Here is an 11833-nt window from a genome sequence, read left to right on the forward strand (position 1 = left end):
CACCTCCTTAGACGCTAGGTTTTAGGTTTCTGTTGCTGTTGTTATTATTGGTGTGTTCCGTTTAGTAGTGAAAACTACATTTTTAAAAATATCTCTTATTTTTATCCAGTTTCTTCTCCTAAAAGGGTTATATGCAACAGGAATAAAAGCATTTTTACATAAAGACATTTTTATATAAATATGTTTAAGAATTAGCATAAATCCTAAATTTTTAGAAGATTTTAAAATGGATTTATATAATCTCTTTTCCATTGCTGTTTAATAGCCATCTAATTTTTCGTCTATCTGTGTCTTCAAAAAATTGTCAAAGGCAATGGAAGGCCCTTGCAGGGACCCCAAAGAGACTGAAGTATCAAAAACTGAAAGAAGGATGTATAATTTTAGGAAGAAGACAGACCATCTGGTCAAACATGGCACAAATGCTCTTTTAGGAAATGCTCTTTTTAGAAATGCTCTTTTAGGGAATTACTATATTGAGACCACAGATTCCTCACTTGAGATGTGTAGTCCAGAGTGGGGTTGTCTTGTCCCCTCCCATCAGCCGGCTTAGGCCTGTTCTTTAATTTTCCATTAAAATGTTCCACCATTCCTGTGGCTTGAGGGTTATATGGAACATGGAGCGTCCATCATATGCCCCATGATTGGGCCCACTGATGTGTAGCTTGGGCTTCAAATTCAGGGTGGTTACCAAATACAATGTGCTCGTGAAACCTAAAGAGGAAACAAATGTCTCATGGGGCTTGGATTTGGTGGCCTAAGTCAGTGGAACATATAGAGATGGCTTGGCCAAACCTGAAAAAGTATCATCTGTAGTCATAAACCAGTGAGACCCTCTGGATGGGATGAGAGGACCAATATGAAACTACCTGTCAAGAACGTCCTGGCCTATTGGCTCAGGAATCTGTCCCTGTGCAATGTATTTAGCCTTGCCTAGAATCTGGCAGACAAAACAGGTCTTTCCATGTTGCCCCAGGACTTTTTGAGGACAATGACAGTCCATACATATAGGCGCAGTCTAGGATGGTTTCTGAATTCCCATGGGCCATCTTCTCATGGATCTAGGAGGCTATTAGTTGCACATTTTCTTGCTCTGGGGAAGAGGACAGTTTAGTCTCCACATTTAGTTGACAAATATAGTCTTCTTACTGGTTATATTTCTCTTTTTCAGTGTAGGGACCTCTCTGGTGAGCCTCCACATGGGTAACAGAAAGCTTTTTAGTAGCAGAAATGATTTTTATCCAAATGTATTTTCCCTACATGGTGGTTTGCTTTATATATCAGGTCGAGGCTTGCCAGTGACCCAATCAAATGACCAGGCTATTAGCTCTAGCCCATGAGGCGGGTAGGTTTAAAGTCTTCCACATGCTTCTCTATAATGGCCCTAACTGTAGCAATTCCTGTAAATGCTTATGGGCAAAGGCTAGCAGAGGTGTACATAGACCTTTTCTTTTTTTAATACAGAAACTTGAATTGTAAGCAACTTGAAACCAGCCATGCTGAGGGATGGCATGAGAGAGTGAAAGAGAGGAATGCCTGCCAGCCACACTCTCCCATTCTGTATTCTTCCCCTTCTTCGGCCTCTGCTTCACAGAATCCATGCTCACCTCTTTGTAATCTTTCTCCAGAGCTGCCAAGTCCTCCTGGGCCTCAGAGAACTCCCTTTCCTCCATGCTTTCCACTACGTGCCAGTGTACAAAGGCTTGCTTTGCATACATGAGATTGAACTTATGGTCCAGGTGGGCCCAGGCCTCAGCAATAGTGGTGGAGTTGCTCAGCAGGAACATAGACTGTTGCACGTTGGCCAGGTCTCCACTAGGGACAACAGTGGGGGGCTGGTGGTTGATGCACACCTTAAATCCAGTTGGGCACCAATCTATGAACTGGATTGAGTGCTTGGTCTTGATGGTGCTGATAGCCATGTTGACATCTTTCAGGAAAATGTCCCCCCTGTACAAAATGCAGCAGGCCATGTACTTGCTATGGCAAGGATAACACTTGATCATCTAGTTGGCTGGCCTAAAGCAGGTGATCTTGGGCATGAACAGCTTCTCGTGGTAGGCCTTCTTGACTGAGGTGACCAGGGCATAGGTGGACAGGGAAAAGTGGATGTGGGGGTACATGAGGTTGGTGTATGTAGTTCATATCAACACTAATAATACATTTTGTTGTAGGGAACCGAAGAGACCCACCTGTTTTTAGGCTTGGACAAAAGTCTGTGTAGTGGTGGTTTCAGACCCAAAACCAGAGAGATTTATTGTTTTTCCCCCATCTTTATGCCAGGGATTGTGGGGATCACAGTCACCTGTGCTCTGGTATCTACAAAGGCCCGAGAAGTACAATTCTCTTTGTTTTCCCTTGGCATATGGCCTCTGGCCCTTCCTGGAGACTAAGGAACATTGACCTAACATCTAATCTTGTTTATTTCTGAAAGCTGAGAGGTCTGGGCAGAAGACCCAAAAGACCAGCGGGATCCCCTGCCTGACACGAGGCCCATAGGGGAGGGGTGGAGGAAACAGAAACCTTGTCAATTGCAGGTGCTACTTGCCAGGATTTGGTTATAAATTTTCTGGGATATGGAGAGGCCATGGAGATCCAGGTGGAGCAGCAGACCAGGAAAAACAGCTGTTTCCCAGATGGGATTCCCAGGGACTGCAAGGCAGGCCAGTGTAAGCAAAGCCCAGGCTTTCCTGAAGTGGAGCAGTGCAGGGAAGGCTGTGGCTGCTGTTGTTCTTGTTGTTGCTGCTTGAGTTCGGTTATCCTGGCAGTGGATACTATCAGGGTACTCTGAAGGGATGGAGTTTGTAGTAATGTGCCCCACATCATGCCAATTTCCCATATTAACTTTAGCAGGATTACCTTCAGACAGGTTTTAAATAAGTCTCTAAGATCTTTTCAGGACCATCGGGCAAAATGATCCCAAAGAGCTCTACACTTTTATTTTCCTGAAGTTTTAGAAATTTCCTATACTGCAGGATCTTTAGCTGTGCCAGAGACCTGCTTAGAGTTACTCAGCTCACAGGAACCTCCTGACTACCTCCAGTGCCATTGTTGGAGGGCTACAAGCAGTGGCTGGTAAATTGCTTCCTTAACTTTTTCTGAACCCCTCTGTTGGATCTGTAATCTGACCCACTGGGTGAATTCAGCTGGGGAGTTGTAGGCTAAAGTGAAGGACCAAAGATCCCTCTTGGAACTGAAAAACATATAAACAATCCACTAGCATCCTCCAAGAGTGATCTATGGCTTTTGTTAGCAATTCCCAAGACCCTTGGCAGAATGCCCCATAGGACCCTCAGACTCTTGCAAACAATCTAGAATCCCAATAGAATATTCTGCAGACTCTGCTAGCATCTCATAAATGTATCCTGCAAGATCTTCAAGCTTTTTCTCTCCCAGATTGGCACTATGCTTAATTGACTACCCTGCTCACTGTACCAATTTGTTAGGTGCTCAACTGAGCTGGGAGAGAGCACTAAATTATGATGTTAGGGTAGCTAATTAAAGCAACAAGCCAAACCAAATGTAACAGTGAAATTTTTAATCACTTACTATAATGGTATAAGCAAGAGTCAAAACTGGAGAAAGCACCAACTCCCCCCAATCCATTTTCCTCCATTGGACAGTACACTACTCCAAAGCCATGTGGATCAGCACAGACATGGAAATCATTCTATTCTTGAAGGAGCCCTGAACAAAAGATTCTGGCAGTTCTATGGACTCTGTGGTTGGCGGTAGGGTGAAGGGGAAGAGCCAGGGATGGAAAAGTACTGAGTACTAAGTCAGAGTAGGAAAAAGTATCTTCAAGATTTCCCCTTTCTCCCCTCATTATGAGGCTTTGGCAGAGACACCCAAAAGGGATTTTGGCTGAAGGCCTCAGATAAGGAAATCTAGGTATGATGGCACCTAGGCTAGGAATACAACTATGCATAAGAGTATGACCAGCCAGCAGAACCTGAGTTTTTGACTGCAACTTCCTTTAGAGAATGTAAGGCATTGGCTCTGCACCAAGTCTGATGTGGAGAGGGCAGCCTTCCTTCAGGAGGCCTGCCAGGTAAAGCCTTTTTAATTGCTCTTAGTTGGGCCTGAAAAATCACACAAAATTATTGGTGAGGAGCCAGATTCCTCTGATAGTACATCTAGATATGCTAATACCCAACTGTTTATTGTTATAATTATTACTTTTCATTACTTTATATGATACCATGTCTTTTTTTGTGTGTGTGGTGAGGAAGATTAGCCCTGAGCTAACATCTGTTGCCATTCCTCCTCTTTTTGCGGAGGAATATTGGCCCTGGGCTAACATCCGTGCCCATCTTCCTCTACTTTATATGTGGGACGCCTGCCACAGCATGGCTTGATAAGCAGTGAGTAGGACCGTGTCCTGGATGCGAACCTGCGAAACCAGGGCCGCCAAAACGGAGTATGCGAACTTAACCACTAACCCACTGGGCCGGCTCCTGATACCATGTCTTTTAAGGAAGCTGAGAGAAGAAAGGGGAATGAGTGTATTTGTAGCTTTTTTGTATTAACTTTCTTATTTATTATTTCTGAGTGTCTTCATTTCTTCCTGTGGATTTAAGTTACTATACAATGTCATTTGTTTACTCCAATATAGTCCTGCTCCCACCTGCCTACATTGTGCTATTATTGTCAAATGTATTACATTTCTGTATGTTATAGGCCCAATAATACAATTTTATGCATATTGTTTTATATGATTGCCTTTTAAATCAGTTAAGAAAAGAAGAAATACATTTATACTGTCTTTTATAATTACATAACTACTTTACAAGTGATCTCTGTTTTTATTTTTTTGTTTTATTTGTTTTTATAGATTCAAATTACTTTCTGGCATCACTTGTTTTCAGCCTGAAGATATTTTTTTTATTTTATTATGAAGCTACTAGCAAAACATTTTCTCTGTTTTTGTTTGTCTGGGTATATCTTTATTGTGCCTTCATTTTTGAAAGATAGTTTTGTTGGGTATAACATTTTTGGTATACAGTTTCTTTTACCACTTTGACTAACATCCCACTGTCTTCTGGCCTCCACTGTTTCTGATAAGGGGTCAGATGTTAATCTTATTAGAATTTCCTTGTTAATGAATAGATATTTTTCTTTTACTTCTTTCAAATATCTTTCTCTTTCAACTTTTTAACTATGATGTGTCTTGATGTGGATCTTTTTGTATGTGTGTCCTATTTGGAGTTCATTGAACTTTTAGGATGTGTAGATTAATATTTTTCATCAAATGTGGGAAGTTTTCAGCCACTAGTTCTTTAAATATTTTTCCTGCTCCTTTCTTTATCTCCTGTCTTCTACTCAATTATGCATATATTGTTGTACTTAATGGTCTTCTGCATTTCTCTGAGGTTCTGTTTATTTTTCTGCATTCTCTTTTCTTTCTGTTCTTTCAATTGGACAACCTCCATTGATCTATATTAAAGTTCACTTATTCTTTTCGTCAGTTCAAATCTTTGAGCCCCTTTTGTGAATTATTCATTTCAGTTATTTTATTTTTAAACTCCCAAGTTTCCACTGCTTTTATTTTTTTAATAATTTCTATCTCTTTATTGATATTGTGTATTTGATGAGAAATTATCATAATCCTTTTCTTTCCTCCCTTAAGCATGGTTATGTTTAGTTCTTTGAATAGATTTATAATGGCTGCTTTGAAGTCTTTGCTGCTAAATCTTATGTCTGGATCCTCTTACAGGTAGTTTCTGTTGCCTGCTTTTTTTCTATATATGGGTCTCCCTTTCCTGTTTCTTTGTATGTGTTTCAATTTGGTTGAAAACTGGGTATTTAAAGTAATATATTGAAGCAAATCTAGATACTGATTCCCCTCTCCCACTCAGGCTTGCTTTTGTTGTTGTTTGCTTGTTTATCTATTAAGTGACTTGGCTATCCTATTCTAGTGAAATCTACTTCCCCCATAGAGTGAATATTCTGATGTCTTTATTCAAGGGGGCAGCCTCTTGGATGATAATGGTTTTAGTAGTGTTCTGTTTTACTGGCTCTTTCCCTGATCTCTTTGATAATTTGTCTTTCTTGTTTGGTGTCATTCTCAGCCATTAGGCTCCACTAAAACCCAGCTGATTTCTCTACATGTTTTCAAACATACCCTGGGTCATAAATTGCTCTACAGTCTGATCCAACTACCTCCAGGTTCCTCTGCATAAACAGTTTTTGAGGCCAGTCTTTAAGGTTTATTCTGACCTCAGGAGTTCTATACTCGGCTGTCTATTTCCTTGGTTCTTTCTTGTGACCTTGCTAACCTATGACTTTGCTTGTTGCTACCATAGAGCTACCAGTCTCCTATTAGTTGTTTACCACCAAAATCTCCATGATTTTCAAGGGCACTCTTGGGCTTGATCTTTCTCACACTCTTTTAAAAATAAATTCAATTCCTTTGGGGAACTCTTTGGAGCTATACATTTTTATAGAAGGACTTTCCTCCTGGGCGAAGTCTATGAACCATGGCTCTAGAGTTTGGGGTGGATGTGACAGCCAAGTTTTATGACCAAGGCACCAGAAGAAGTTAGTAGCCACTAGTCTTCTCAGAATGCCTTTCCTGGCATGGATCTTCTAATCTATATCAAGCTTAAGTGAGAGCAATGAGGAACTTACTATTCTTGGCCTGCCCCTGATAGGATAGAGCATCTACCCTACAGGTGGGGCCTGAGTGAAGAAATGGAGCCTCCAACTTCTCAGCCTTATTTGTAAGAAATTTAGTCTCTGGAACTCACAGATGAAGGGGATGTGAAATGCTGGTGGATTGCCCCTTCAAGTGAGAGATCATATCCCTTGACTGGGAGCTGAGGGGAGAGGGAGCTGTGTATTTTCGTTCTACTCCCACCTGGAGCAGAGCTTCCATCATTCTGAGCTGGGATTGGGGGCAAGAGAGAAAGTTACTCATGGCTCAAGTGCCACACACACTCACTATTGTTACTAAGGTTTAGTAGATTTTCTTGAATATGTGTTTCTTCATTTGCTATATTCTTTTAGGAAATTTTTCAGATACTGTAATTTTTTCTTTTTTTATAATTGTAACAAGTCATAGTTGTTTCACTTGGAAATGTGTCCACTGAGCTCCTGATGTTGCCATTCCAGAAGTAAAAGTCTACCGTTGAGTTTTGAGTTCTTTATATATTCTAGATACTAGTCCTTTATAGGATATATTGTTTGCAGCTATTTTCTTCCTGTCAGTATCTTGACTTTTTATCCTCTGTATGTGGTCTTTCACACAGTAAAATTTTTAATTTTGATGAGGTCCCCTTTATCAATTTTATCTTTTTATTTATCATGCTTTTTATTTGAAGTCTAAGAAGTCTGCATAGCCCTGGATAACCAAGATTTTCTTTAAAGTTTTTTTTTCTAATTGTTTTATAGATATACATTTTACTGTTTAGTCTAAGACCTATTTTTTTTAAATTTCTGCATAAGGTGTGAAGTTTAGTTCAAGTTTCATTTTTCCTGCCTATAGATATCCGGTCATTCCAGCAATATTTGTTGAAAAGACTTTATCCTCCATTGAACTGTTTCCCCACTTTTATAAAAAAAAATCAGTTAAACAAATTTCTGTGAGTCTATTTCTGGGTTCTCTATTCTGTTCCACTGATTTATATGTCTATCCCTCCACTAGTAGCATATCATCTTGATTATTGTAGTATGTCTTAACATTGGAAAGAGTGATTCTTTTTTTAAATATTGTTTTATCTATTTTAAAGCTTGTATAAGTTTTAGAATAACTTGCCTATGTCTACAACAAAATACTTAGCTATGATTCTGATAGGATTTATATTACATCTAGAGATCATTTGTGGATAAGGGTATAATTGACATCTTCACTATGTTGAATATTCCAATCATGAATATTGTATGTCTCTCCATTAATTTAAGTCTTCTTTGAATTTTTTCACCAGGATTTTGTAAATTTCATGTATGGGTGCTATACATGTTTTGTCCATACATATTCCTATGTATTTCATTTAGGGGGGAGCAATAGTTTAATAGAATGTGTTTATTGTAAAATTTTAATTTCCAATTGTTTGTAGTTAATATATGAAAATTCAATTGATTTTTACATGTTAATCTTGTGTCATATGACGTTTCTTAACTCACTAGTTCTCATAGAAGCTAACTCAGAAATGTTTTACATTATATTATTTTGGGGTAAATTTAGATTTCTTGATTAAGAAACCTATATCAGTTCAAGGGGAAAAAAGTAGAATAAAATGGATGCTTGTATTATACATAATACTAAAACAAGTTTATCAAGCTAACCTTGTTTACTAAAATTTTACCTTAACGATATGAACTTGGATTCTTAAAATATTTCTGAGTTCCCTTTCATCAGAATTTGTTGTTGTTGAAGTCTAGCTTACCTAAAATATTAGACTTTCAAGGTTTCTTATTTGGGGAGATTTTAAGAATTTTTTTATGTAAGCATTTATTTTTCTCTATAAGACAATTAGAACAGAGCTTCTTTAATTTAAGAGACTGTATAATTAAGTTTATTAGTACAATCTTAAGATTAGAAAGCATTACATAATCACACTATTACAGGTAAAGATCTTTCTGAATTATAGACCTATAAACATACAAATACTTAGATACCTTCTAACATCATTTTCACAATTTTAGCTTTAGGTCAAGAGAAACAAAATAAAAGAAATGCAAAGGTTTATTGGTCCAGACACAAAAAGGCTATTTTTCTTCCCAGTGGGCACACAATTGTTAAGTGATTTGAACTAAAAATATATGAACAAATAGAAACTTACAAAACAGATTATCTGCTGTCTCCCCCTCAAACAGTTCAAATCTCTGTAATTGTTAATAGATTTACAGAGATCACCAGATGTTCATAATATAAAACTAAATTCCCAGTCACTGCTGGCCACCAATGAGGAATGACTTATCAACTGTAAATAAACAAACAGGAAAACATGAAATCAGTAGAGAAAAAAAAAGATAACTAGAGCAACAGAGAGGCAGAAAATCTATAATTTTATTGCTGTTTGTGATACAATTCTGATAGCCGGGAAAAGACATGCCTGTGCTAAAGCCACCAATGAGAAACATTTCTTTGGCAACACAGTTTACTAGCTCTGTCAGGTGAGTCCACTGGGCATCACAGTGGATAATCTCCAAAAGTATTAAAGGATAATTTTTTAAGAAAGACAAAATTGTGATTCACATAAAATAAATATGTGACAAATATGTTAACTCACTAGTAATGAGGGAACCAGTAAGATGTTACAACTGGTTCAAAGAAGAAGAATTCAAAGTGCAACACATAAATAGAAAGATAATGAATGCTCAAATAAATTTACAAATAATTGCAAAATGGGTCAATAATCAAATGCTCCACTGGACATAACTAATACAATGTACACAGTTGGTGTAAAGTGTTATTATTTCTTATTCACTTAAAAATATTAAAGGTACTTTAATATTGACTCATTTTTTATTATTTCTGGATAACAATGTTGCCTTTGAAAATGCAGGCTAATTAATTATTTGCTCCTAAACCTTTACCCAAACAGGTTCACTAGCTTTAAAACTAACCTCTGATATATCTCATAGTGAATCCAATGTTGGTTGATTCCTATGATCATTGCTTCTGTGACTTACAGAATTGTAAATTATAGTGTTATTTTACTCTCAAGACAAGAAACAACTACAAAACCTCTCAGAAAGAATCATCTACCTTCTGCTTAAATTGCTTCTTGACAGAGACTTCACTCTTGGTTTAGATAAGACCAAGGTTTTGTTTTTCCCTAAAGCTTTTGCTGATTTGGAAACGCCAGGTCTGTTCTGGCTTGAAACCTTAGACTTAAATTCGCAATATTGTGGACCAGACCTGCCAAGATACTGAGGTAAGCATAGAAATGAATTTGTTTTGATATAATGACTTACTCAGACGTGAATATTCTAGAATTCCCCTTGGTCTTGGCATTGAGAAACAATGTTCCATAATTCCTGTATTCCTCCATTGTATTGAGTGCTATCTTTGACTAAAAATTCAAAATAAGAGTGTATAAGTCTCAGATTATACATTTCAAAAGTAAGACATTCAAATTTAGTTTCTATTATGCATGATAAAGAATCTAGTAATTGTGAAATATACAATAATGTAGTTATTTTTATCCATTAGGAAGCATCATTAGCAATATTAGAACATATAAGCATGTAGAACACAGATTTATAGTGTTTGGATTTAGTAGTTTGACAAATTCTGAAAAGTAAAATGTTTATTAGGTGGTTTTCACTGTAAAATTATATCTTATATATAATGCTATGGTACCTACTGAGTAAAAACGAGCTATATATATTTGGTTGTCACAAATCAATAATCATAGCTACTTGTCAACTCACTAAATGTCTTTATTCAAGATTGCCTTTGGCAGAACCTGCTAATGGACTAACACTCAATAGAATCACACAGAAGTGAGGAGACAAGAAAAAGTCATAAGTGGACTTGTAAATGGATATTAGATAATACTCAAATGTACTTGGAGTTTTATTGGTGAACTTTATATATTAAGCTAACCTATTTTTAACAGACACAATGAGGTAGGTTTAGATAGCATTGGTGGTATTTTACTTGGAGTTAATCAACCAACATAGAAGCAAAACAAGCAAATTTAAAAATGATGAGAAAAGTACAGGGAGAAAAAGGCATCTTATGCTCTATGCTTATATAGAGAGAAAAAATGCAAAAGTGGAGCAAAATTTATTTATATTTGTGAAACAAATAAATGACCAAATGGAGATTTCTCAATATCTCCTGATTGAAAGGAAGACATAAAAGGGAAAGGTTTGAGCAGTTTGAGCTGGCAGTTGCTGTCCTTCCCTAGGCTGCAGATCCAGCTCTTCCCCCTGCATTAGTACAATGTGTGTAGATGAAAAACCCATCTTATCCCTTAGGAGAGAAAAAGGTAGACCACATGTCTAGTACCCCAACTTTTCTGGGGACTGCCCAAAGTACTGGCTTCTGTCTTTGAGTGCTTATAGGATCTGGCAAACTCTAGCTACTTTAGGGACAGTGACAACAAAGATGGCAGTTTGGGCTTACAGTCAACATAGCCACTCCCCCTGGCTTAGCATAAGCAGGTAGACAAAAAACCCCAACTCCCAACGTCTCCCTGAGAAGGAAAAGAGCTGGACCACACATATAATACCCCAACTTTTCTAGGGACTGCCCAAAGGACTGGCTTCTGTCTTGTCCGTCTCACAGCACTAATGAGAGCTGACATACTCTATCCACCTGGGGGCCAGTGAGAACAAAGATGGCATTTTGAACTAGCAGCCACATTAGCACCTGCCTCTGACTCAGTATAGAGTGAGTAGGTAAAAAACCCCAGACCCCAGCTTCTCCCTAGAGCAGAAAAGAGTTGGACAGAGCATATGATGATCCAGCATTTCTGTGGGCTGCCTAAGGAATTGGCTTCAGTCTCACTTGTCTCAGAGTAGTGATGGGACATGGCATACTCTAGATTCCTGGGAGCTGCTAAGAACAAAGAAAGGGGGGGTGGACCAGAAGAAAGGTTGGAGAAACCTCCAAAATCTCTGATCAGACTGACTGGTGAAGGCTTTCTGTACAAGGCTAGTCCCTGAAGACTGGGAGAGGGAGCTATTCTATCTAATGTGCAAATAATAATACAAAGAGCCAAGGAAAATGAAGACAAAAGGAAATATGTCCCAAACAAAGGAACAAAATAAATCTTCAGAAAACAGCCCTAATGAATCAAAGATGTATGATTCACCTACAGAGAATTCAAAATAGCTGTCAGAAAGATACTCAGCAAGGTCAGGAGTGCAAATGAATGAA

The 11833-nt window shown here is 38.0% G+C and overlaps 1 protein-coding gene across 1 annotated transcript in view; it reads right to left on the minus strand.

Moving 5' to 3' along the window:
• Positions 1–2132, minus strand: part of LOC101397693 (tubulin alpha chain-like) — a gene marked incomplete at its 5' end in the record, with an annotated part of 44451 nt that extends 42319 nt beyond the window's left edge. Inside the window, 2 exon segments of the mRNA XM_014792356.2 lie at positions 1534–1592; positions 1595–2132. Of these exon segments, the coding sequence (XP_014647842.2) occupies positions 1534–1592; positions 1595–2132 (597 nt within the window).
• Between the last annotated feature and the right edge of the window lie 9701 nt (positions 2133–11833).

This window comes from Ceratotherium simum, chromosome X, assembly GCF_057802395.1.
Source record: "Ceratotherium simum simum isolate JZ-2026a chromosome X, ASM5780239v1, whole genome shotgun sequence".
In the NCBI taxonomy this organism is placed as follows: Eukaryota; Metazoa; Chordata; class Mammalia; order Perissodactyla; family Rhinocerotidae; genus Ceratotherium; species Ceratotherium simum.